The sequence below is a fragment of the Patagioenas fasciata genome, chromosome 4, assembly GCF_037038585.1.
Source record: "Patagioenas fasciata isolate bPatFas1 chromosome 4, bPatFas1.hap1, whole genome shotgun sequence".
Classification (NCBI taxonomy): Eukaryota; Metazoa; Chordata; class Aves; order Columbiformes; family Columbidae; genus Patagioenas; species Patagioenas fasciata.
The window spans coordinates 66,408,422-66,435,824 of NC_092523.1; the positions used below are offsets into that span (position 1 = coordinate 66,408,422).

Sequence of the window (27,403 nt, forward strand, 5' to 3'; positions counted from 1 at the left end):
GCAACATTTACAGTTCAAACAGAATGTTAAAACTCAGAAACACACATGTGAATCACCTGACAGCACTGTGGAACAGTATGCCTCAAGTAATGTCTATACGGCAATTCCCATTTTCAGAAGTATCTAGCATTACATTTTGTACCGCAGAGAATTATTTTATGTTAAATTACTTATTTAGAGAAAGTAATTTATTTACCTCCAAGTTAATATAATTTGCATCCAAAGTCAAATCTGAAGTAGTCAGTTTGAAGTGCACATGAATACAAGATGAAGCCTCTGAATAAATTATTTGATTTACTGTCCCTTACATACAAAACATCATTCATCACATGAAGACAACCTTTGTGGAAAAAAATAAACTCATTCTGAACATTTGCATGCACTTTATCAACAAATCATTTAAAATGAAGTCTAAAAACATAGTGATATTTTGGTTTTTGTTTTATTTTTGACTGAAATTTCAAAAGCAGCTTTTATATGTATCTAAAAAAGTATTTTAATCAACATTTATTGGATTATTCAATATTTCAGACTGATGACATTCCTTAGAAAACTGTACACAGATTGAAGGTAGAAAAGCCAAACAATTAAAAGTACAATACTTACAATTTTCAACAGATGGCACTTCATAGCAAGGAATCTATAGTGCCTAATTAAAAGAGCGCAAAAACAATTGGATGGCCCAGTGTATTGACATGCCAAAGTCTGCACCTGAAAGAGGCTAATATCCTTAAATTTGAAAATATATATACATAAAACTGGAAGTACAAAGAGGGAATTCTAAAGCCAAACAAAAACTCTGAAGTAACATTATATTTCACAGATATTAATCACACAAAGATATTCTTCACAAAGGCAGATATTCCCACCTTCTTTTACTCTCAAGCAGAATTTACATGTAAAGTTAAAGACAGTACAGAAAACATGACCAGACTATGATTATTACTGCATAGAAGCTAAGATAACAGAAAATCCTTTTAGCAATGTGACTTAAAGTGCAGTCTTGTGCAAAATTTTGCACACATTTTGACAACTAAAGATACACACAAGATTTTTAGAATCATTTATGAGCTAAACAAACAAGAAAGGCCTGGGAGCATTGCTGCTCTGAGTTACAACCCAGCTTACACATTTATGTTGTCAGTCTGAGGGGAAGGTGCTTACTAATGAGAGTCACAAAAGACAAACTGAGAAAGACAACATTTCAAGAAACCCAAGAGGAGCTAGCAGTTATCTTCAAACACCTAATGGGTAGATACAGAGAAAAAAAGTCACTCTTCTCGGAGATGCACAGAGAAAGGACAAAAGGCAATGGGCACAAGTTGCAGCGCCAGGAAACGTAATTACATAAGTTTTTGTAACAGAAGTAACTGAGTATTGAAACAGACTACCCAGAGCATTTCAAACTTTATCTTTGGAGTTATTCTAAACTCAACAAGGCTCTCTGCAAACTCATCTAGTTTCAACAACAGTTATGCTTTGAGCACGATGTTAGACTACAAGAACACTAGTCCCCTCTAGGATCTTGCAGGATTCTAAACTGTTCAGTAGAAAGTGCTGCACAAAAGGATGAGAAAAAAAAAAACACACCCTCATGGCATAACTTCTGAAATATACTCCTTCAATTTTGACTTGTTGATATTCTCTCAGACTCCCAAAACAATCTTCCTCACAAAACTAGAGAACACAACCAGCTTCTACACTGTGATGACAGTTCAACTGGATGCAGGACTGAAGACCATGTCATGGTCTGAATCCTCATTCTGAACTAAACCAAAAAAGTTTGATTTTAATGTCACCCACTTTTCAGATGTAGGACATGTTTAGTGGGTGAGATTCCCATTTTCTAAGTTAACTTAAAAAGGATCAAGTCAGCAGCCACAAACAAGCAGCACTTAGTATGCTAGACTAAAAAATAAAAAAAAACATTTGCAAATCCTGCAAGAGTGTACATATTGGATGTTAACAGCTAACAGTATTCAGTATTGTTAAAAATATTCATGCCCATATGTAGAAACATAGGCACATACAATTAGAGTATGCCCAAGGTTAGGCGGCCTGTAAACAAAATCCTCATTATGTCTGAGCTGAATCCTTAAGGTGGTATGACAAGGCCTTAGAAGCCCAAAGGACCTTTCAAAAGGAAGACCTGGGGAACTACAGACCAGTCTCATCTCCGTGCCTGGCAAGATCATGGAAGAAATTCTTCACCATGAGGGTGGTGAGGCACTGGAACAGGTTGCTCAGAGAAGCTGTGGATGCCCCATCCCTGGAAGTGTTCAAGGTCAGGTTGAATGGGGCTTTGAGCAACCTGGTCTAGTGGAAGGCATCCCTGCCCATAGCAGGGGGGTTGGAACTAGATTATCTTTATGGCCCCTTCCAACCCATTCTATGACTTTATGATAACAAACAAGCTTTTGTAGGCACACAGCTATATCAAAAAGTTTTACTAAACATTATCAGAAACTTTTCCTGGAATGCATAAAGCTTTTTGTAAATCTACCCTCTGTATCTAAATATCACTAGAAGTTCCACACTAAATGTGAAGCGGAGAGGTCTGCTAATAAAGTAACTCCCAGGAACTAATAAGTTCCTCCTTCAGCACTGTACAAAGGAAAACTTCAGGTATCAGAAAGGGGTTGGCTAGTGTTATACCTCCAGCATCTTGCAATGCAAGTACTGTGCCACAAAATACCATAACAGCTATATTATTTTCTGTTCCTGGAGGAAGCATTCCTTCTCCTGATAGCAATTAAAGAGTTTAGTGCACATGATCTCATTCAACAGCCAAGAAACAAGCAAGCAGCAGTGAAAATACACCAGAAATGCAGCAACTACAAGGAGCCAAAATATTCCAAGCCAGATGTTGACCTTGTGAAGTTTGGAGTTCTCATGAAAACACAGGTATAAATTTAGCACATTTTTTCCCCCTTCACTGGTAGAAGCAGATTCATCTCTGTTGTACAGATGAAAAAACTCCATACCCAGACGAACTGAAACACAAGCCATTGCTTACTTCATACATTTAGAATGAAGTGGCCTAAATACTTCACAGTTTAAGATTGATCAATGCTTTCATTGTCAAGGAAAGCCTTACTAATCTGATATTTACAAACACTGCTCAAAATGTACAAGTTTTTTTATGCACACCTTCATCTAACCTTAATGCTATTGTATAAAAACTTATATCTCAACCCATTTAACTAGAGAGAGACTTCCATATATCTGATTCAGGCTGCTTCCAGTCTTCTCCCATTAGTTCTTTCAGGTTCAGTTCTTCGAAAAATTCCAGGCGATGACTGCAAAGAGGAGAAATAGACAAAAATGTTACAAGTCTCAGCATGTGTCTTAATTAAAGGCAGTATCCTCAAGAGGTTTAACTAATCTTTATTTTCATGTTTTCTTGGGCAGGAATGTAACCGCCATTCCATGTGTTCTTTTTCCAAAATCTGAGTTTATAAATAAAAACACTACTGTCTTTCTGAAAATTTTGTACTAGAAAACAGGGCAAAATCCTCAGCTATGAACAAGTATCACACAGCACAAAGTGAAGTGAACAGAGTGTCCTCCTTTTAAACTCCTTCACCTTATGTTGCCTGGAACTGCAGCCAGAGCAAGAGCACAGTACTGTCCTACTTTATGAGTTACCTATATTCCAATTAAGTAAATATAATTTACAGCTCTTGAGCAATTGAAAAATTGTATCCCACTGATATCTTCTCCTTACAGAGAGGAGGGTGGCAGGACAGGATAACAAAGCTAGTAAATATATATTTGCTGGAAGGCTAGAAGGCTCATTTCCTTTAAACATGATGAAATCAGTTCTTGCTAAGAGTTTCTCCTTTACGCTACCATACAGAAACAGAAGAAAGACACTGCACCCAATTCCTAGTTCTTACATAAAATAACTGTCAAACAGTAGATAGAACATCTGACACTGCACTACCCATTTAAAAAGCTAAGTAGAATTCTCTTATTAGAAAGTAGTTTGTAAAAGTGAAGACAAACTAAGAGGAATGAACATAGCAAGGAACAACCTTTCACATAATTGCATCTGCTACCAATGTCTGAAAAAGTCAAGGGTTCTTTTTGGAAGAAAGCATAAAAATAATCCCTTCCTGAAAAATATTACAGGCATTCTCCAGTTTACTGCAGGAAAAAAAAGTATCTATTTCTTACAGAACACAGCTAAACAGAATATTTCTTATTAGCAATAGCTTACAATTTATTTTTTAGTTCCAAAAGTTAAGTTTTTCTTAAAGAAAGGCAAAAAAGGGTAACTTATCTAAAATTTACCTTACCTGGCCACCATTTTATGTTGATTAACAAGTTTGTATAAGAACTACGGTGGAGCTCTAGAGCTAGTTCATTTATACAAAGTGTCCAGAGGTTTTATCAAACCATCTCAGCCTCACAGTCAAAGAAAATAAAGAGGTTCAAAGCATAATTTAAAGATCAAGATATTCTAGTTTTTTCTATTCATACTGGGTATCTTTTTAATATACTTTTCAGTTTAATCTGCTTTTCAATTTTTTTCCATAATACGGACCCATCTGTATAGGTGAGGTCGTTTATCACAGTAGAGGAGAAGCAAAAGAGATTTACTGGAAATGTACCTAGTGAAATTAACACTAAACAACATTTCAGAAGGTGCTGGAGGCAAGGAAAATATAGAGCAACCTACCTATGATTTAGCTGAGGAAGGTGATAAAACAGATGCCAATGGTGTTGAATGTATCACTTGCTGTGCAGCTAGGGGATAACCCAGCAATCAAGCACTGCTTACAGCTACCTGCTATGAGGCCTTATGCAAAGTACAGTGCCAGTGGAGCTGGGGCTGAGCAGTATAGTTAAAATCCTACTGGCATTTAGTCTGGAAACCAGGTTAGCTTGCATTACGTATTTCAAGAATAGTGCACCTATTCTATGAAAAAGCTAATTTCATGCTTACAAATCTGGTTTCTGTCCTTCCTGTAGTTCATGTCGAGGCACAGGATGAAGCGCTTCATACTTTCTCTCTTCTCCTGAGCCATGAATTGCAAATGCATTGAATTTGTTAGTGCATGGTGGAAAATAGTGCCATGGAAGATGAGCTTTACCCTCCCATTTGGTTTTCATTTTGGTCACCTCAAACTCTAAAGGAAGTTCTTCCTGGTAAAGAAGGAAAATAGAGTTATCTCCCAATCAGGCAACAGGTACCTAAAACCAAATATCTTTTCTGTACCTTATGAATGTACTTGATCACTTACTTTCCAAACTCTTCTTTTGCCAGAAAGCAGCAGCAACAAGTGTTGTCCATGGCTGTCAAGAAATCAGAACACAATTTTCTTAAAATCATGCCAAATCATTAGCATACTGTTCTGTCACAAACATTCACATTCTTCGGATTGCAACAACTTTGGTACCCAGTCTTCGTCATACATATATCTAACAAACATTAGAACTGGAAATGCAAATTAACATTTGTGACTTTTGCCAGAGTGCTGTACTTACGGACAAAGTTCAACTTCTAAATACTGTTCAGTTCTGTCACTCAGAAAAAATGCTTCAACAACTAAAAAAAAAACCCACAACACAGCCTATCAGTATTTTATAATAACTATTTTAAAATATCCTAAACACCTTCATACCCCTCTAAAACAATCTTGCTTTTGATTTTTGGCCTGTGCCATGCCAGAGTTTGTCTAGCTGTGTACATGCTACTGACAGCTTCCTATCTATTTAAATTTTTTTCAATGCCTATCACCATAAAGAGCTTTACAAAGCATTGTACTAATTTTATTCACTTTACCAACTCTAGCTTTGGAAATACTGATCTTGATGCAGCAGAAAAACGGCAGGTTTATTAACAACCACTAGCTGCCAATGCAGTAAGAAAAGCATCAGCACATAGTGATTTCATCTAGTATGCCTGCTGTGAACAAAGCTGACCAAGACAGAGCAATTCTAGTCAATCATACTCACAGTAGGCACCCCGGGTAGAGCACTTAAGCGCAGAAGTCTTATGTTTGCTGGTAGCCTGAGGGTTCAGAGCACCAGGAAAAAAAAAAAAAAAGACGAAAAGAAGAACATGCCTCACAGCAGAGCACACAGTCTATAACCAAGTCTGCTAAATCTCAGAAACAGTAAGAAAGTGTTTAGCTCAAATGGCTTTTCCCTGTTCTGTAGATGGCTGGTACTTTGGACAGGGGATCAGTATTCCACATGTACCTGAAAGGTGTGACAGCTGGATCAACTCTCAGGAACACAAAGCAGCACTATAACAGTGCTTCTCACAGTAATAGCATTATTAAAAAGCTTTAGTTAGAATAATTATATATGATTGCTAACTTTATTTTTACATTTTAGGTAATAAAATCAAAGAGGTGCTAATGTTGTTCTAATATAGCTTTAATCAGAATAGTTCAATAATCAGTAAGCAGATTGCTGTTGGAAGCATTAAATTCTTGCATTATTCAAAGCAAGAAGTAAAAGTGACAGTATTGACAGGAAAGCAAAATGAAAACAGCATTCCTATAAGGATATTCTCCATTCCATTTAGGTACAATTGTGAGCCATATTTTATGACTTGCTCTTTCTGTGTTTCATATCTCTGTATTCCTCAAATACACTTTGGAAAAGCAATTGAAGTAAACATGTTCTAGGTATTGCTCTCTACTTCTTAAAGCAAAAGTAGAACCTATCTTTAGGATTTCACTTCTATTTACCTAGTGCAAATGCATTTCTATACATCGAATAACAAAATAATTTTGTTATTCTAACATGTCAAGTCTCTATCATTCCACAAGTTATAACAGTAAGCCATAAACTAAGTTTGAGTGCCCATACTATTGACAAGATCAGGAAGAGTCAGCATCATCATTCTTGAGACTAATCCAGCTCATTGTCGTCCATTTCTTTATGGCCACTGAGTGACAAAACATATTTGCTTCTTTTCATAGTCATTTGTATTGTTGCACTACCGTAAAACAACCACTCACCTCACAGCTAGGAGTGTTAGTGATGAAAATCAAACAACTACCTAGAAAAAGAGCATCACTCTTGATACAGTTTGGGGTAGTTTACAGCTGAATATAGTATGAGGCTTATAGTTAGTCAAGGAGCTGTTTAAGCGTTTACAGTGATTACAACTAAATTCTTTCCCAAAGACCTCAGGATATAAGAGAAAGGAAAATTTTCACATTTCAGATCTGATCTTTAAAAGCAGTACTGTGACTAAATAAACTGAATTGAATTAGATGTCAGGCCCTCACAACCACTAGATTACTTAAAGAAAATCCCAAACATTATAGACCCTTAAATAAAGACCAGGCATATTAACTACAGAGGAACACCAGTGTTGACACAGATCAGATATTTGCAACAGAACAGTTACACTTACCCTCATAGTCCCACAGTCTACTACAAGGTTTCCCTGGCTCTCCAAGTGGTGCTGGAGGATCATTAAAGAATGGAGCATTAACTTCCATTAGCAGTCCTGCATTGTCTGACTTGAGCCCAATTGTCACCGGCTCATGGCTCACAGGTAAACCATCCCATGTGTGTTTAATTCTAAATTCCATCTTCTTGTACTACATAAACAACAAAAGTTTCTGTCAAAGAAGATTTAATTCCATTCCACCATCAACTGCACTATTTGCTTGGCCAGGAAAAAAGCACACTTTCTTACAGTCAGTCATGGCAACAGAAGAGCTGAAATAGTTTAGCTTTATAAAGCAATTAAATAAACAGTTACATGAATACTTTTCATAGGTTTTTAAACCTGCATGGTTACAAATCACTCTGAAGTCTTACTAAGCTTAAGGCATTTCAGCTATGTACTTAAACACCTTCCAAAACCATCAGAAATATTTATCAAGGTAATAGATAAAACAGTCTCCACTAAATGGTCCTAGATGATTTTGTAACATAACAAAAATACATTGAGAAAAACCTTCTATGAATGTGAGATGCAAGATGATGAAACAATTAGCTGAAGCTTCTCTTAGCCAAACTAAAGGATTTAAAAACTGCAAGCACATCTTGTTAAACACATGGATGTTTGCAGAGCAGCAAAAATAGCGCACACTGCACTCCAACAGCTACTGTTATTTAGAGATAACCGCACAAACCTTAAGAACAGCCTTAAGCTCAGATGGGTACTTTATTTTAACAGGAATACAGGCTAGATAAAAATGGGCAAACCCAAAAGGTAGAAGGTTCTACATTCCCCAGGGGAACAAGTCCATCACCTATTCAGCTACATTGATAAATAATAGAATCATCACAATTTTGACTTACAATCGTAAGTAACTTTTGAATTTTTTTTTTCTTTACCCACATTATAGACCAAGTATTTCATCTTATCCTGAAGAAAAGGACTGGTAGCTCCTCAGCCTCTAGTTCCCCAGAGCATTTAGGAAACATTGTTTTAATTGGGTATTCTGCAATAGTATCAGGCAGATCTAGAAGAAGTTCAATGTTTCTATAAAACTCTAATTTAGTCATAAGATAACATTCATCCAGTCACACTCCAGGGGCATTTCATAAGCATTACCAATTCCACCCTACAAAAATATAAAAAGTAATATTATCAAAAGTTTTGACAACATTAACAATGTATTCTTGATATTCAAACACCAGCAGATGATTTCACATCATTAATTAGAGGGATTGCCACGAAATGTCAAAAACATCTCTTGAAATCAAAACGATGTTTTTACAAGATAACATTTTGTTAAACAGAAACATAGAATCATTTTGATTGGAAGAGACCATCAGGATCATCAAATCCAACCATAACCTAATTCTAGCACTAAACCATGTCCTAAGAACCTCATCTGCGCGTCTTTTAAACACCTCCAGGGATGGTGACTCCACCACTGCCCTGGGCAACCTGTTCCAATGTCTGACAACCCTTCCCATGAAGAAATTTTTCCCAATATCCAACCTAAACCTCCCATGGCGCAACTTGAGGTCATCTCCTCTCATTCTATCACTTGCTACTTGGGAGAAGAGACCAACACCCTCCATGCTACAACCTCCTTTCAGGTAGTTGTAGACAGCGATAAGGTCTCCCCTCAGCCTCCTTTTCTTCAGGCTGAACAGCCCCAGTTCCCCCAGCTGCTCCTCATCACACTTGTGTTCCAGGCCCCTCACCAGCTTCATTGCCTCCTCTGCACTCTCTCCAGTACTTCAATGTCTTTCTTACGATGAGGGGCCCAAAACTGAACATAGGATTTAAGGTGGGGCCTCACCAGTGCTGAGTACAGTGGCACAATCACTTCTCTAGTCCTGCTGGCCAAACTATTCCTGATACAAGCCAGGATGCTGTTGGCCTTTTTGGCCACCTGGGCACACCAGTAGCTCATATTCAGATGGCTGTCAACCAACACCCTCAAATATTTTAAATAACATAAAAAAATATATTAAACAACAAGCCCCTTACACAATACAAACAGCTGCTAAAACATATTTAATGGGTTATCTAGCCTTAAAGTCATCTAGAAAATCTTAATCCACAGGAAATGCAGACAAGTATTGTGCTTTTAATTTTCTAAGCTGCAAACATTAAGTAGCATGAGCATGGAGTAACCACAGACGGTAAGACCCTTCCTAGTGGTTTTTGAAATGAACAGGAAAATTCCTGTAAACAGACCTCTATATGCCTTACACGCACTTACTGTGAAAGGAAACAAGACAGAGTAACACAAGCAGGATCACTTACTCAAAGAGTAAAGTTTAAGAGTAGACAGGTATATCCAAGAAAGCTAATAAAGTGTTATGAACCCATTTTATACTGCCCTATTAAAATAACATTACAGACTTAGAAGTCGATATTTCCTTCTATTATTGTATTTCCAGTTTGTGCTAATATATTTAACTCTTTGCACTCACTGGTCAAGGTAAATATCTGAAATACCTATTAAAAATACTGACAGATTTCAACAGTGTTTTAAAAAAACATAGCCTTCTAATTAAAGTAGCCCAGGAATATCTTAAAATCCAGGCAGAACTGCACAACTAGCTATAATAATTTCCAACTGAAGTAAGGAATGTGAAGCTTCTCTTTGTGCACAAGATTTGAAAGGTTGTCCCAGGAACAGAGTCACAACATACCAAGTTAAAAAAAAAAACACCAAACCACACAACAGTGAAATAACAGAACCTGCTAAACCAATTTAGACACTACTGTAACTGTAGTGTGTAAAAACGAAGATAAAATACTTATCAGCTTGCTATTTATACCTATATAAGACAGACGTCTTTTTTTTGGTGAAAAACTTAATTCCTGCAGGGAGAGCTTATCATGTACTGAAATAACCGGATTGAAGTTTTGACGTACTGTTGAAAACAAATACTACGCTTAATTGTAAGAACAAGCAATTTTAAAGATAACCACGAAATAGGGAAAATTGCAAGACATCCACTAGCTTTCATTAGAGGTCTACTCAGTGCTCAATTTATTTGACTTGATGAACAGCAGAGCTGAGATTTTTTCAAATTAATGGCCATGCAAGTCTTGAGTTTATTATATTGCACAGACTTAGGGAAGCTGGTTACTAGAATGCTTTTCAATTACAATAAAAATAGCAACACATAGTAATGGTGCAAAAGTAATTTAAAACCGCAACAGTAGACCTTTAATTACCTTTTAACACTACAGCTCAGACAGTTGTTAATGACCTGTAAAGAGATGCAAACGCTAAAAGCGGTAGTTTTGCAGGCAGTACTTCCTCAGCCGTTTAAAATGACCCGCACTGCTCAGCCCCAGGCTGCACGGAGCTGCTGCAGCCAGACCCCAGCCACATGTGCAGCACAGCAAGGACAGAGCTGCTGCCGCCCCGATCACCTCATCACGTCTCTCCTCATCTAAGGGATTTAAGTCTTCCACTCAAACCCTATCAACCTCAGTAACACCGACAAAAGCAAGGCGGAAGAAATTCTATTGGTGTTTTTCTTAACTGCTCCAAGAGGACAGGGGAGTACTTGGAGACCGTGTCAGACACAACAGCTTTTGCTGTACTTCAGAGTTCGCTACTAAACACAGGAGCCCCCACAGGGCTTGAAACTGCTCCCAGTTCCGGCTGCCTCACGGCTACTCCAGGCTAACACCAGCAGCAGCATTTCCTGAAGAGAACTTCAACGCGTAAACGCCTGTCATTAACCCACACATTTCTTAGGTAAGCTTAAAAACGGAGTTCTCACACCTCCAGCCAACCTCTGCAAGGAAACCTGTCTCCCGGGCGAGCCGAACGCCTGCGCTTCGCCCTCCCGGATCCTCCCGCGGCCGCAGCGCTCCAGCGCGTGCGCACACAAGCTCCCCGAGCCCGCCCCGCCGGGTCCCTTCTGTAGGCTGGCGCGCGCTCATATGGGCGGGGGAGGGGCCGGGCGGAAGATTGACATTCAGAACAACACGCCCCACCGTCACGTGACGCCTGTGCCGTTTCGGGCTGCGCTGGGTGTGGAGGGAGGAGCTGAGGCGCCCGCGAGCCGAGCGGTAGCCGGTTGCTTTCTGTCCTGTTAGCCGTTACGGGGCGCGTGGCGGAGCGGAGCGCCCGTTTCTGGGGCGCGCGGGTGCCGTTGGTCGCCGTTTCACTGTCGGGTGGCGGTGGTGGGGTCGCCGCGCTGGCTTAAGCGGCAGTTACGAAAGGCGAGGCTGCGACTGCTGCCCCCGCTCCCCAGAGCAGCAACTGCGGCTTTGCTTTCCGAAAGAGGTGTGAGCCGGTGGGCGAGAGAAGGGCGTCCCCGGCGCGTGGAAGTTACTGCCTACTTCTCTCTCTCGAGTAGCTCTCGCCTTCCGTGTCCGCCGGCGAGCCTGGAAGTCACAGGCTTTTCCTGGGGTTTTTCAGGCTTTCCTGAGCGGAACTCTGAGCGGCGGTGGAGCTCTCCACTGGAAATATGGCCTCTGAGCTCGCTGGTGCGGCAGAACCAGGTGAGGTCTATGCGAGTGGTCGGCTCTCTGGGCTGCCCGGCTGCTCCCGGCACGGCGCGGCTTGGACCCGGCGTTGTCCCGGGGCTGCCGGAAGGACGGAGCGGAGGAGCCGGGGCCTGGCTGCTGCCTCTTGGGACTCAGGGTCAGTTTCTACACAGGATAGAAACCCTTTTGCATGTGGTTGCAGCAATGAGGATTTATTTATATTCTGTAGTGCTTTTAGTGTTTGCTATAGTGAATAACGACATCAAAGGACTAATAATTAAAAGCTGATAACGAAGGTAACAACCAAAAATAACACCTCTTTTTTCTGGTTAAGAAACTACTGTGCCTTCTATGCTTGGCTTATACCTGAAAGGCAAAAAGCTGCCTTACCAGTTATGCATAACATTTGCTTTAAGAACTAAAACCAGTATTTGTAAGTGTGTGTTCTTTGTTACAATTTTGATAACTTTAAGCTTAATATGATTGAATCAGAATACTGTTTCATTACTTATCAGCAAAATACTGGGAAAAATTGCTCTGCACAATTTGTAGGCAGTGAGTTGATATGTTGTCCCGAGTATGTTGCTGTCACTAATGAGTGTTGTGGGAAAACTTGATAGCACAATAGGAAGTAGGACGACATCATAGTCCATGAAGTGCTATGCCTATGCATCACTTGAACCTCAGCATTTTAACTGATACTAGATTTTGTATGACAGCTTTGGGTGGCCAAAGGTGAAAGACCAGCTCATAAGCCCATATCTTTATCAAGTTTTGCATGAGTATTTATTATACCGTGATGTGAACAAATTGTGTGTTTTCAAATATTGGTTTTGCATTTTAATATGGATTTAGTTTGTTTGGGCACAGCTTCTTATTTATAAACCATTAGGCTCTAACTAGAGCTCAGACTAAATTCATGGTAAAGTGGTAAGAGTTGCCTGTTCTATCAAGGAGTTGAATTCTCTCTTTTTAAAAACTTCATGTGTTTTGAAAGCTGCCAAATGACAAACTTAAAGTTGGCTTGTATACCAAGTGATTTGAGACTTGCTCTGAGTCTAATGTATGAATTGATGTTCCTCTTGTTTTAGGAGTGTGAAGTCAAAGTTCTAAAAGGCTGAATGTGCGTAATACGCATGAAGATGCTCTCTAAGCGCTACTAAATATTGCTTTGTATCATGAATACTTGTCCTGTTAAATGTGTAGCTGTAAAGGAGATTTTCAGAATGAAATGTTATTCCCTGGCATTTATCAGTTATGAATTGAGTTTTAGCTGTATTTAGTAGCTTATCACAAAAATATATAATGAAATAGAGGAATTACATATTTTTGTGAGAAGCTACTAAATATATAAAATTTTTATCAGAATGTCTTTAGGGATTCACTGTTGCAAGTGAGCACACCTGTAAGTGGTGTTGAAGGTTTGACCCCTTTTGCACTTGTGGTCTCTGATGTTTGCAGACTGCTGTGCCTGAGGAGGTTAGCTACTTTTGCCTTTCATGTCCTTCGATATCATTTTACTCCATTTATCCTCTCTATAACTTTTCTGTTGTCACTTTTAGGAGATTAGAACCACAAAAAGAACCGCTTGGATGTGTATCAAGAAAAATAGGCAAAAAGTTGTTTTAAATCAACATGTTTGCATGACCTTCCTGACTTCCTTTTTCTTCCTCTTTACCCATTCCAGTTACAAAGGTGTCACTCAGATTTTTATGTTTTTGTTAGAACAAGGAACACTCCATAAACAGTAGAAAGAGCTGTCATTTCTCCCTTGCAGCCTTCTGCTGGTTCTTTCATTTGTAGTGCAAGTAGTCTCTGAAATCCCAATAGCCAAAGTTCAGACGAATAAGGAAAAGTGGTGCCTTTAGCTGATGTTCTAACTCAGCAGTATGCAATCTTATTATTCATTATGCTTTGCTTCTTTTAGAGAAAGCATCTACTGACAGACTGCATTTCTTCATTCTTGTTTGGGTTTGTTCTGGGTATACTTCAATGCTTATATCCATTTATCAGTGAAGCTCTTTTGGCCCAAATTTTTTGAATGTTGAGAACTGCAGGATTGAGTTCACAACAAGTTGTCACACATCCAGCTAACTGAATTGGACACACAATGTGATTTGTCATATTGAGGCCTTGTGGACCATTAACATGTATGTGTTTGTGGGATTTCTAGGCAGAAACTTCATTTTTAAAAATTTCTAAAAGAAAACAGAACAAATGCTAGAGAAATAGAATTCATTATTATTACACCATCTTTGTAGACTTTTTCACATCCCATTTTCATTAAAATAATTGTACTAAATGGAAGAATTTTATGAAACGTGTGCGTTCAAAGCGCTACACTGTTAAACTTGTTTCTGACTGCTGTCAGGTTTATCTAGATAACAGCCCGTGTTGTAGCTGTGATTCTCGAATATTGTATTTTGCAGATCAGAGGCCCAGTGTGGCACTTGGACAGTATGAAATACATGATATTTTCAGAACCACTGTTAAGCAGGTATGTGAACCCAGGGATGGAAGCATTAAGAATTTTTGTTATGAAACTGGAGACAAACATTCGCATACATAGAGCACAGCCCGCTGCAGTGTGGCCTGGCCTTGTGTTGGGTCCATCACACAACTCTAGAGTTGCTTGTTGTTTTTCCAGGCAATAGCAGAAAAAAACTGCCTTAACAGTCAATTCTGTTACTTTTCATGCATTTTTAAAACTTGGTAATCTTCAGGAGAATATATCCCTGAAAGAATACTTGATTTCTACTGTAGTAGACTTTTTCACTTTTTAGATTTCTCTTTTGTAAGAGATTGGTCTCATGTGGAGGTAACTTTTTGAGCTGGGAACCATATGGCTCTCTGAAAGTCTGTGTGGAAGATGGGGCATCACCACTTTGCTGGTGCCGAGATACATGGAAATTAACTTAGAATTTGCACAGACTTAGGATTGTTTTTTTAAATGAAATTATTCCCCCTCACATGCAATTATGCTTTCTATCAGAGCCTCTCTAGGGGAAAAAAAAAAAAAAAGATAATTATATCAAATTGGGCCAGCACTCAAAGTTGTTTGAACATAAACCTGGAAGTGATCATGTGGGATATTGTATATGATAACAGTATTTGAGCGGCGGAGGAACACGCAGGTCGACTCAATATGAGTGATAAAGCATAGTTCGATTTATTAGCCCGAACAGCGTATACTTACACAGTTCACGATAATTATGCATACCTGTCACCTGCTAATTGGCTTAAGCTCTAATAGTCATACTTGCATGGTCCTCCTACTTGCAGTTACTAGCTATGCTTATTCTACATTCTTGTGCTCTTGCTTCTCCAAAGCTGTTTATGAGACTCTGCCAAGGTCACACTGTCCTTGCTGATTTTGGTGAAACAGTCAGCGGTTCCCACTGCGGCCTGGTCCTGCTGCTTGTGCTAAGGCCTTCAGAACAGGCTCTGCTCGTACAACTGCTCTGCAGACCCATGTCCCTTATTTTTAAGCCATTCTCCAACAACAGTACAGACAAAACGACAGCTTTGGGTTGCATATAAAACTGTACAACTACCTGCAGTCATGTCGATCTTGATTTCAGTAGAGCATTTGACAGAGTCTCCCACAGCATCTTTGCAGCTAAACTGAGGAAGTGTGGACTGGATGATTGGGTAGTGAGGTAGACTGAAGGAAACTGTGAACTGGCTGAAGGAAAGAAGCCAGAGAGTTGTGGTCGGTGGGGCAGAGTCTAGTTGGAGTCCTGTATCTAGTGGAGTTCCTGAAGGATCAGTACTGGGACCAGTACTATTCAATATATTCATCAACGATTTGGATGAGGGAATAGAGTGCCCTGTCAGCAAGTTTGCTGATGACACCAAACTGAGAGGAGTGGGTGACACTTCAGAAGGCTGTGCTGCCATCCAGCCAGACCTGGACAGGCTAGAGAGTTGGGTGGGGAAAAATTTAATTACACGAGGACAAGTGTAGAGTCTTGCATCTGGGCAAGAACCACTCCAGGTATCAGTATAAGTTGGGGAATGACCTGTTGGAGAGCAGTGTAGGGGTAAGGGACCTGGAAGTCCTGGTGGACAGCATGTTGACCATGAGCCAGCACTGTGCCCTTGTGGCCAGGAAGGCCAATGGCATCCTGGGGTGTATTAGAAGGGGGTTGGTTAGTAAGTTGAGAGAGGTTCTCTTTCCCCTCTACTCTGCCCTGATGAGACCACATCTAGAATATTGTGTCCAGTTCTGGGCCCCTCAGTTCAAGAAGGACAGGGAACTGCTGGAGAGAGTCCAGCACAGGGCAACAAAGATAATCAAGGGAGTGGAGCATCTCCCTTATGAGGAAAGGCTGAGGGAGCTGGGTCTTTTTAGCTTGGAGAAGAGGAGACTGAGGGGTGACCTCATTCACGTTTACAAATATGTAAAGGGTGAGTGTCAGGCCATTAATTTTTCACAGAATCACAGAATGTTAGGGATTGGAAAGGACCTCAAAAGATCATCTAGTCCAATTCACCTGCCAGAGCAGGAACACCTAGATCAGGTTACATAGGAAGGTGTCCAGGTAGGTTTTGAATGTCTCCAGAGAAGGAGATTCCACAACCCCCCTTGGCATCCTGTTGCAGTGTTCTGTTACCCTTACTGAGAAGAAGTTTCTTCTCAAATTGAAGTGGAACCTCTTGTGTTCCAGTTTGAACCCATTACCCCATGTCTTACCATTGGTTGTCATCGAGAAGAGCCTGACTCCATCCTCATGACACTCACCCTTCATATATCTGTAAACATTAATGAGGTCACCCCTCAGTCTCCTCTTCTCCAAGCTAAAGAGACCCAGCTTCCTCAGCCTTTCCTCATAAGGGAGATACTCCACTCTGTTAATCATCTTTGTTGCCCTGTGCAGGACTCTCTCGGCAGTTCCCTGTCCTTGAGCTGAGGGGCCCAGAATATATAGGGGAAAGTATGTCTGCACCATGCTTCACAAACTTGCTAGCCTATGGTCTGCCTCAAGTGGCTGGAGAGCTTTCCATGAAGAGGCTGGAAAACTGTCCAAATTGCACGGTGTACTGAGTGTTTGGAGAAGTGGTGCTGTGAAATGAAACACACATGTTTTATTTCACTAGACATTCTGATAGGGTTGCAGGTCCTTTCCTAGGTGATGTTCGGATGCACCAGCTATTGCTCCTCTTCCCTAAACATTTGATCTTGGCCATACAGTCCAGCTCAGTCTTGCTAGTGTCAATATACCCAACTTTTTTCATTCTTAATAGTTTTTCATATTCAAAAAATTCTTTAAATGTGTATTATCATGGAGACTGAGGCAGAGGTGGGACCATCCTCTCAACCACAGAAAAACTGAACTTTTTAATGCTTCATATGTGCACTGAAAAGCAAAGTGATATGTTTAATAATTAAAACCTGATGCATACAGAAGGCAAATTTTACTTGTGATCTACATGCGGAAGTTATACTCTGGTTTTGGTTAGTGCACTTAGTTCGATCAGTCCATCATAAAGATTCTGCAATTACCATTTTTGAACTTGGCCGATTTTTGAAGGCAATTGAAGCACTATGCTTTTGTTGCACTGTTTAGTTAACAAAACAGTTCATTTGACTCATGTAACTGAAGTTTCTACTTAATTAAGTCCTAAACTCTTATCTCAAATCTTTGCTGCATAAAAGATGAGTTATCCACTGTATCCCTAGAAGAACTTGAGTTAATTAAGAATCAATCTGCAACAGCTATAAGAATTTCAAAAGCCAAGTTTAATGCTCATAATGACTTCTGAATGCTCAGGTATAACAGGACTTAGCAACTGTTAAATATAAAGGGCATCCTGTGACTCTCCTTACAAAAGAAAATTCCTTTCATTTACTGTATTACACTGAATTAAATTGTCCATATTTTACAGTATCACTTGGAATTAAAAGGTGAAAGAATGAATTACTGAAGTTTGTGTCACTGAAATGAGTGCTTACTCTTGCATGTTTTTGTGTTAGGAACAAGCGAGTGAGATGAGACTGAAATTTGAACAAGTCACCAAGGAAAATGAAGGGTAAATAATTGCACTGCCCTATTACTGCTGCTGATTTTTTTTTTTTTTATTATTTCTAAACTTTAACCTTTTTTTTAGGACCTCAAAATATTTTGAATCTACTTAATAGTTGAAGGTTTTATACTCAGGAGCTTAATGTTAGAGTCTTGAAGTGCCAAATACAGATTACAGCACCAGGTTTAGCAGATTTAACTGTATCTCTTAACTAACTGTTAAGCTGTTTCAAACTGTCTGTGTTCATAGTGCATAACTTGATTAATAGATTTAAATATGAGTTGGAAGTAAACAGTATGTACAGATGGAAGATATGGTATACTTCAGTTGTTAAAAAAATCTCTGTTAAATACTTTGCTGAGCTTAGTTTATTTTTTATTTCAGGCTGTATGTGGAGTTGAAACATGCTGTTGAGGACCACCTGGAGTCTCTTCCTTTCATGCCACTAGGAACTGATATTCCTGGAGATGAACAAACAGTGAGAAACTATCAAGAACAACTACAAGTGATGAAACAAGTGCGTGAGATGAAATATTTTTACAGTTTTATTTCCTCCTATCCTGGATCCATATAGGAAGTTTTTAACACTAATTTGTGCTTGTAATTTTACCTAGTTGACTTGATCTTTAGATTGAATCCCTGACCAGAAAATTAATGAAATACTTTGTTCAGTTAAAATGTTTGGAGTAGTTTGTCATTTTGATTAAAACATTGTTATGTGATGTGAGAAGACAAGTATGTGTGAGATATAGAAAGTAATAATTAAATCTGAGAAGATAAGCAAAAAAATTGAGTTTATTATAATGTATCAATCCTACTGCATATGATTAAGTTGAAGTTAAATTGACAGCTGAATTGTATTTGAATATTATATGTACTGTAGACCTACAGTAAATACCTGTAAGCTTGAGCTATAAAAAGTCCATAAAACTTGCAATTCACTTGTAGGTGGAATTTGAACTTGTAAGAATCTGCTTTTTTGCATCTGAATTTGGTATTTTGTCTGTGTAGTTTTAATATATGCAGAGACTAAGTACAGAAAATGGAACGTAAGACTTCTCTTTTTAGAGAATAATAGATAAAGGAAAATGTGATCTAATTGAGTATTTTATATAAACCATTGTTTTGCAATTTAGGAAAATGAAGTAGCGGTAGAGGTCTGGCAGAAAGTATTACAGGAGCTTAAGCAATTCCAGGAGCAGTGCCAGGAAGGTACAACTGAAACTCAGATTCACATGGCTGAAAGGCAAAATCTGAAAGTAATTTTCAGTTCTATTTTTATTAATTTTGCTATGTCTTTCTAGAATGTAGGGAATCTGGGTCTGTGTGTAGTCAAAGTGAATTGGAGGGGGTGGGGGTTGGTGTTCTACCAGTACTGGTAATTATTTTTTGTAATAGTCATCTGAAGTTGAGTGGTCAGATGTGGCCACTCATTAGTCAGATCAATGCACTGTTAGGACTGGAAAGGTTCTTTATTTCAAATATATGGACAGAAGCTAGGGCAATGCACTGAGGATGAATGTGTACGTGCACAAGATATGCATGTGCATATAAATAATAAATTTGAATTGAGTGGTTGGAAATCTTCAGTAGCATTCAACATATGAAAAAGCTGCTAAAAATTTCTGAATTCTAAGGTGGAAGTCTTTCATGTTTTTCTCATATGTTTGAATCCTGAATTTTGTCTCTAAGATCACAGTGGGATAGTGAGAAAAAGTAGTCTCTGTTTCCTGTTGTCATTCAGTAAAGAAGCATGTGGAAACAGATGAAGAATAAAGTTCACCAGTATTCTTCTAACATTAGCTTGTGTTGAGCAGCTGGTTTCTCTGCTGCTGTTTCTGGGGAGGGTCTTTCAGTAAATCTTAGTTCAGAAATTAAGCTGGTTTGCTCTGACAAGCTCTGTGAAGATGCTCAGTGTGTGAAGAACTAATAGAAACTTCATGCATGTATCCATCTCACTATTGATATTTCTAGGTCTATAAGAAGATAATACAGAGTTTTAGAATTTGCTTTCTGTTTTCAAGTACACTAGACTTGTGGGCACTGTTACAATTCACCTATGTAACAAATTTATTTTTTAAGGATTTTGTTGTTGTTCTTTTGTATTATTAAGTCCACCTCAGCAATATGTTATTTTTCAAGGATTGGGTAAAACATCTGTACAGCTATTGTGCTCTGTCAAGTTTCATAACTAATAGTTATGAGGACTATTTTACCTGTGTGTAGTTCCAACTTATTGCTCCTATTCCTTCTGTTATTTTTTTGTTGCATTGTCAGTTACTGGTACCATACACATGGTAGAGCACACAGAGTCATTGGTAGCTGTTGCAGAATTTAGGGTTGGCAGGTTTCACTTCTCATTGGTAACTAAATTCTTGGTGGATTGTAATGCCATTGTAACAAGAGTGAGGTTGAGCTGCCTTTTATTCTTAAATGCTACTGGTCTCCCATAGAAAAAGACTTCTCAGTTAAATACATGTTATTTTAGGTTTTGCTTTTAATGTTGGAGCAGAAAATAGCTACCAGAGGTAAATGGGTGAGACCAACTAGAATTAGAAGTGACAGAAAGCAAAGATGAGAGAGGAGACCATTGTAAGGGTTGGACGTAAATTAGGGAGTTGTTGGAATAGGTTTCTGGCATATACTTGGCCTTCAGACTGTTAAATAAACACAGCACAGTACATATTCCAACTCAGGAGTACCTTCTCTGCTCTGAAAACGCTTGGCATGCTGCAGATAATTATTTTTCGTTTGTTATGCTGGTTTTCCTAGGAAAATAGCATTCAAGTTCGGGGACTCAAGAGTTTAATCTAACAGCTTTTTGTATAGACACAAGACATTCTATATGGCAAAGAGCAAATTAAGTGTGTCCATACAGGCATTATTTTTAATTATGAAGGGGTACATGTCTGCTGATGTGCTTAGCAAAAGTCCTCTAAGTAGCATTGTAGTCTGTGTGGCTCTTTAAAGGCACTATTTGTGTGTGCTTTCATATTTTGATAGTAATAGTGTATGAGTTTTGGAAGGAGGCATTATGTAACTGAGTGAAATTCATTTATGTTTTTCAATACTAAACTTAATTTGCCAGATTACTAGGTTAACAGCTGAAAGTAATCTAATAAAAATCTACACAGGCATATTGAATTTTCTGCAACATGTATACTTTTTTTGAAAATGTTTTAAATTGACCTTGGAACTCTTTAATTACACACTTTTTATGATGATTATAAGAAGCTCTGAATTCTTGTTCTAGAATGAAGTGACTAGCCTTCAACAGTTGATAGAGAAACTGCATACAGCCAATGAGAAAATAGAGTTGGTAAGTAAAACCTTCTAAACAGTGACCTAGTAAATGTTGTTTTTTTCCTACTAGAGCCTCAAAGTACAAAAGAAAAACAAAAAAAGTCACACATAGATACCTGGAAAAGAGCTTGTGCCATTCAGATTTGCAAACTTATCTAGCCACTATTCAAAAATTGAGTAGCAATGGCTTTTTTTCCTGAACTCCAAACACCAAATCAGGGTGGCTGAGAGATTAGCTCTTAATATTGTGTGAGCTCTTTGTTCAAGAAGTCAGTGGTAAGTTTACATACCAGGTATTTTTTTAAGAAATTTTTCAGAGCCCTAATCTTCTAGTGCATCATCCACTTCCCTAGACTGTGAGACTTCTTCATCTCCAAGCTTTAGCCTAGGACTTCCAGGAGTGACAAACAATGTTAATGTCATAGAAAAAGTGAAGTGAAAGACATGGTGAAGTTTCTAGCTGAGCAGCTGCTTCTCTGCAAGATCTGATTCCTGTATGGTTTTTGATCAGTGTTTGTCTTGGATACTGGCAGTGCAGAAAGACTCCTAACCTGCTCTAGACAGTCTGCTCTCTTCTGTCTTTATGGTGTGAAGTATTGTAGGTGTGAAGGAAAGATGACTCTGTATTTATCATGGTGCCTCTGCTATTGAAAACTTCTATATTGCCATCTTTTCCCTTTCTCTGCTTTTTCTATATTGTTCAAAGCAAGTCAAGTCTTTGTTCTTTGACTATGTTTTTAAGATATCTAATAATTCTTCTTGCTCACCTTTAAATTCTTTCCATTTGTGTCACCATTCTTGATCTGTGGTGCTGGAAACAGAACAATAATCCAATTGAGCACTTAGCAATGTTGAGTAGTATAATGCAGATTACTACAGAATTGTATCTTGCAAGCAGTTGTCCTCTTTCCAAGCCATTCTGTTAGTATTCGTAAAAGCAAAATAATGCACTCAGAGTAAATTTGGCCTTATGTAGTCAGAGATGGTCTCAAAATTAACTGTTCTCTAAAGACAGATACTTTAGAGTTGCTGAAGGTGTTGCTGTCCAATAACAATTTCAAGCAAATAAAATGACGAGCTTTTAAAGCAATTTGATTTGCTGTTACAAGCAAAGTAGTAGTAGATATCTGAACAAAATAGAATCAATGCTTAAAATAATAAAATTGGAAAGAAATTATGTGGAGAGGAAAGAGTGAAATATGTGAACTCTTTGAAAGACATACTGTTAAGATAAAAGTAATGAATTTGTTTGCGTTATCCATTTGGCAAGGTCTGTTACCAAAGGCCTCAAGATGTCATGGGATAAAGAAGCATGCTGTCTCTTGAACTAGCAAACTGAGAAATGGGCAGTGAAGAGCTGGAGTAACTAGTCAGGTTTTTATTGTGGTAAAACAGCTGAGTGTCCTAGATGTGCTCAGGTTGAAGCTATTAAGCATATTTACAAATATTCTGGAAATGAGGTTCAGTATTGAAGTAAGTGTTCACTAGTGATGTTATACTATTTAGGGTAATGAAAACTGAAGTGAACTGCAGAAATCTGCAGAAAGGTCTCATGATGTTGAGTATCTGAATGAGTTTTAGCTGACATTTCATTGATATTAAAGCAAAATAATGCATGTGGGCAAGAGGGAGCTTTCACTTTGGGTGCTCTGTGATGTTCTTGAAATTATCACTCAGAGTAGGTATTTTAGAGGTAGGAAGCAACAGTCAAAAAAAATAAGTTGGCAGTTATTGGAGGGGGGATGGGGATGGGGATGGACTATTGTGCTTAAGTCCATGGTACAGTGGCATCTTGAATGATGCCTGCAGTTGTGGTCATCTCTGATATCTCAAAAGGGGATGCAAGATCTAGAAAAGGCCAGTAAGGTAATGAAAATATGGAAGGATTTTCACATGAGAAGGCAGCTGAAGGAGAATGACACCTCCAGCACTATGGCTGGCATGGAAAAAGTGAAGGAGAAACACGTGCTCCTTGTTTCTTGCCTCAGGGCTGGAGAGCGTTAAGCATGTCAATAAACAGCTGATTTAAAACAAAGGAATTATTTCCAGCAACATGTGGTCTGCTGTGATTCTCATTGCCACAAGCTATTCTAGACATCTAAACTAGATGGGAATGTAGATGGTAGGTCTGAGCTATTACAGTTCTTAACTTGGAAAGTTTTTACACTCCCTAAAGGAGGGGAGAATTAGGTAACATTACTCTGTGTTTGCCTTTCTACAATATTCTACCTAAACATGGGCACTTGGAGACCAGACACAGTATTAAATAGCCCTTATCAGGTATTTTGATGGTATTATGTACTGTAAAAATGCCCTATAACAATTCTAAATATAAACATTTTCAATCCAATATAGAGAATGTTACAAATATCTCCTTATTTTGCAGAGCAATCAACAGTTGCAGAAAACTGTAACAGAGCAGAATGTGGAACTAGAGGAGCTACGAAAACAGCTGAGGTATAAGCCAGGCAATTTTTAAAATTATTAAAGATCTTTTCTATAGTTTTTTTCTAACCTGTTGCTGTATCACGGGCATTGTTTGTACTGCAGACTGATTTGATGGTGATAGTTACAATAGTTTCAGTTAATGCCTCTTAAGTTCATTACAAATGTGTGCATCATTATTGTTAGGGTAGCATATTTCCAGTTAGTGTTGTTTGATCTAGCTGTTTCCTGAAATATTTAACATTTGAACAAAGTGTCAGTATCACAGCAAAATTGACTCTGAAGATAGGCTTTCATTAGAACACAATTTGTAAAAATCCAGACTTGTTACTCTATCACTATAAATCAATGTAAATCTATTAAAAACATCCAAAAGTATTAAAATTGTCTACAATGTATGCTATAAAATTCATGCAAACTACTTCTGTGTAACTTCACGTTGAAGAAACAACTGGTAAAAATATTCCAGATTTCTCTGAGCATCACTGCAGTAGTTACTTTAAAGCTATGTAGAGCTGCTGTCATTAGCTTTGTGAAGATAACATAGTACCAGTCTTAGGGCTGCAAGAACTTCTAGCTAATCTGAGAGGAATGTGAATGTAATCAGTGCCCTTAAATAGAGATACAAGATTCCTCTGAGACCTGTTTGTCCAAAACCAAGAATGCTATGGGTAGAGTAACAATGGCAAAGGTTGCTCATGATCATCATCAGCCAGATTAAGCGTTTACGAACAGAGTTCTGAGGAGACAGCTTGAAAGGAAGCATGAAAACTTGTGTTTGTGGGTGACAGACCTTAGAGTGACAGCCCAGCAGTGAAGATGTGTTGAACCCTGCTAGTTGTCACTCCATGGGCGTTTCCACCTTTTCCCACCAGACAGTGTGAGCAGCCTGCACACAGCTGGCAGACTGGCAGCACAGGGTGAAGTAAATGGAGACCAGCATATCAGGCATGTGTTTGGGAATTCAAGGGGTGCTTTCTTAGCAGTGCGCACTTAGCAGACTCTGGGAAGCAGCACAAGCTGGAGACCTGCACCTCCAGCAGAAAGGATGTGCAGATGGGGACGTGTACCTCCCAAAAACGGAGAATCTGTGCACATGTGTGCATGCACTTCATCCATGCTTCCTGTTATAGATGTTGGGTGTCCCTATAGAAAAACAAGCAAGGAAGTATGTGAGATCACTACTCAATTATAGAAGACTGTTCACAGATTTGTGTGTGTTCAGTAATACAACACAAATGCCTAGTTTCATGGTTTACCTGTTATATTATTAATATTGATGATTAAAACGTAGACCACCAATTGTCTGTTTATTAGTGGTATGCAATTAACTGCTTTGATTGACTTAAGCCACATACATTGAGCCATTCTGCCCAGCTAGAACCTATTAAATCATAAAGGTAGTGTTCTGAAACAAGAATAAGATGACTAGCCTGCTCCAACCCTGTGGATACTTGCGTGCATAAGGAATATATGTAAATAAAAATGTACTCATAGTTTCACTACTTAAAAACCAGCAACTAATCAAAAAATATGCACATATATTTGGGCACGTGGACATCTCATCAGAACGAGATGATCTATTAGCTTTCAGTCAGTCCCCAGGGACTTCTACCTGTTCATGTATTTTCTTCCTGAAGCAGCAGTTAAAGCAGAAAACACACACTTCTACTATGCAGGCTCATTGCCATGTGGACAGTTATACAGGTCCCTGTGTGCATACAGGGCTACAAATGAAAAACTTTGGTCTTTTGGCTGTCATGCCATATTCTAAATTATTTTATTTAAGTGGTATCATTAAACAAATGTAATCTGACTCCTAGAAACAAGCCTAAAAAGGATGCTTTAAAAAAAAAAAAAAATAAAGCTGGGACTGAAGGAAATCGCAACTCCTGTAATTTTGACAAAAATGCTCAACTGACTGTTCAACCGCAACCTGCTTTTTGTTTTTGTTTTGTTTTAATCGAAAACATCAGGAGATTGGAAATGTTACAAATGCAATAATAAACCAAATGTTGATGTTATTTATTGAATGTCAAAAATAGGTTCAGTTAATGCTAATTGCTCTCATACCCACTTATTATATGAATAAATGTAATCATGTCAATGCAAGACTGAAGATTTATAGAGGAATGAGATACCCCAAACAGAAACACAATACCAGTACCCTCTGCAAGGAAAGAAATTCCAAAAATGTGAGGATATGAAAATGGTCTTCTTTCTCTTTTAAGAATTAAATAGTAGCATGCTGTCCGGGTTTTGTTAAAAACAATACAAGTTTCTCTTTTAGTGAATTTTCCTTTCAGCTGAAGTCTTCTTAGTAACTGCACTTTTCTAAAGTAGGATACATATTTTGGTAGACATAGCAATGGAATGCAACATGGCTGATAAGGATACAGGTCCTGTGAGAGGGGCAAGGAGGAGATAACTGAAACAGGTGACTAAAACTGACCAATTAAGTATTCCATCCCATTCATGTGATACGTCTCATGAAAGTGGCAGATCATGAGGATCTTGTCCCTTTTCCCTGTGGCTGACATTAGGAGAGGACCTTGCGAGTCATCCCTGCGAACTGAGGCCTAGTGACAGGCTGAGTTCAGTTCCGGTTGGCTGTAGTGTCCAGTCCAGGATTTCTGGGTGCAGGCTGTGCTGCTGCTGGAGCAGTGCTGATCTTTGCTGGGACTTTCAAGATTGGTTTTGTATATTTTGTATTACTTCCTATTTTATTAGTAGCATTAGTAAAACATTTTTAATCTTTTCTAACTCTTTTTGTCTTTCTTTGCCTTCCTATCACCTGTACTTAGTGGGGAGTGGGGGAGCTTAAGGGGAGGATGGGGGGTTAACAAAGCATCTGCCATGGTTTATTGTCACCCTGCAATCAAAACCTTGATACATGCACAAACAAATTGCAAGTGATGACCAAGTTTGGAAAGACTTTATTTTAGCAAATACCCTGAATGCTACCTCAATCTTTGACTGCTTGTTGCACCGTTTTCCTTCTCCAAAGCATGCTATTTTTGAAAATAGTTTTTCAGTGGAAGAATCTGGGCAAATAAAACATGAGAGCTGCTAACAAGTCCCTGTGAAAAACACATCTTCAGTGGTTAATGTAACTTGAATTTGTAAGCAGGTTCTGGTCCTAAATTTATTGTACAAACAAAATTTAAAAATAAAGACAAAATTCTTCTAGTAAGTTAACTGTAACTTACTTCACCAACCAGGGGGTGAAAGTTTAGTGTTAGAAGCAGCTATTTTTTATTTCTCTAACAGCAAAAAATTTTGGATACAACCAATATTAAAGAAATTGGTTATTAAATATTCAATTATGACTAATATTCAGCACTAACAACTCTAGTCATTCACTGTAAACCTGTATCTTTTATTGCGAGGATTGTGACACAGTAACTTTAGTATCTATGAATAGTACTTAGACTTAAAGAGATGCTGAAATTTGTATAACGCCCAATATTTAGAGTGGTAGGCACTTCACACTGCAACAGTTACCAATTGCTCTTCATGTAATATTTTGTATGGGTTTAGAAGAAAGGAGAGGGAATGTCTGATGCAGCCATTCTTTCTTGGAGAGATATAAGTAGAGTCAGCGTGCATTCAATCATCCTAGGTTTCTAAATACTAGCATTACCTGCAAAAAGATGCATACAAAAAAACCCCACAACAACTTACACAGAAGAGGATTTAGGTTTGTGTGGCTTAGACTGAGTGTAATTT

At 38.5% G+C, this 27,403-nt stretch overlaps 2 protein-coding genes across 8 annotated transcripts in view; one reads left to right on the forward strand and one right to left on the reverse strand.

Moving 5' to 3' along the window:
* Window positions 1-284: 284 nt before the first annotated feature.
* Window positions 285-11,307, reverse strand: C4H4orf33 (chromosome 4 C4orf33 homolog). 3 transcript variants are annotated; one of them, XM_065836973.2, is made up of 7 exons: window positions 11,201-11,307; window positions 10,631-10,665; window positions 7,382-7,571; window positions 5,494-5,554; window positions 5,250-5,301; window positions 4,952-5,151; window positions 285-3,299 (listed from the first exon to the last, which is right to left on the reverse strand). In XM_065836973.2, exons 3-7 carry the CDS (start codon window positions 7,560-7,562, stop codon window positions 3,200-3,202), a joined length of 594 nt encoding a protein of 197 aa, XP_065693045.1. In that variant the 5' UTR covers window positions 7,563-7,571; window positions 10,631-10,665; window positions 11,201-11,307; the 3' UTR covers window positions 285-3,199. The 3 variants fall into 3 exon arrangements, with proteins under 3 accessions (XP_065693045.1, XP_065693047.1, XP_071664157.1); XM_065836975.2 differs by lacking the exon at window positions 10,631-10,665; XM_071808056.1 differs by lacking the exon at window positions 10,631-10,665 and having other exon boundaries at window positions 11,190-11,307.
* Window positions 11,308-11,393: 86 nt separating this feature from the next.
* Window positions 11,394-27,403, forward strand: part of SCLT1 (sodium channel and clathrin linker 1) — a 43,706-nt gene continuing 27,696 nt past the window's right edge. The window contains exons 1-8 of one of the 5 annotated variants that reach the window (XM_071808061.1): window positions 11,394-11,479; window positions 11,832-11,914; window positions 14,329-14,396; window positions 17,877-17,932; window positions 18,311-18,443; window positions 19,063-19,185; window positions 21,180-21,245; window positions 23,616-23,686. In XM_071808061.1, the coding sequence (XP_071664162.1) occupies window positions 11,881-11,914; window positions 14,329-14,396; window positions 17,877-17,932; window positions 18,311-18,443; window positions 19,063-19,185; window positions 21,180-21,245; window positions 23,616-23,686 (551 nt within the window). In that variant the 5' untranslated portion in view covers window positions 11,394-11,479; window positions 11,832-11,880. Of the gene's footprint in view, window positions 11,697-11,745; window positions 11,915-14,328; window positions 14,397-17,876; window positions 17,933-18,310; window positions 18,444-19,062; window positions 19,186-21,179; window positions 21,246-23,615; window positions 23,687-27,403 lie in introns of those variants that run through there. The other 4 variants (XM_071808062.1, XM_071808063.1, XM_065837671.2 and 1 more) reach the window with 4 other exon arrangements.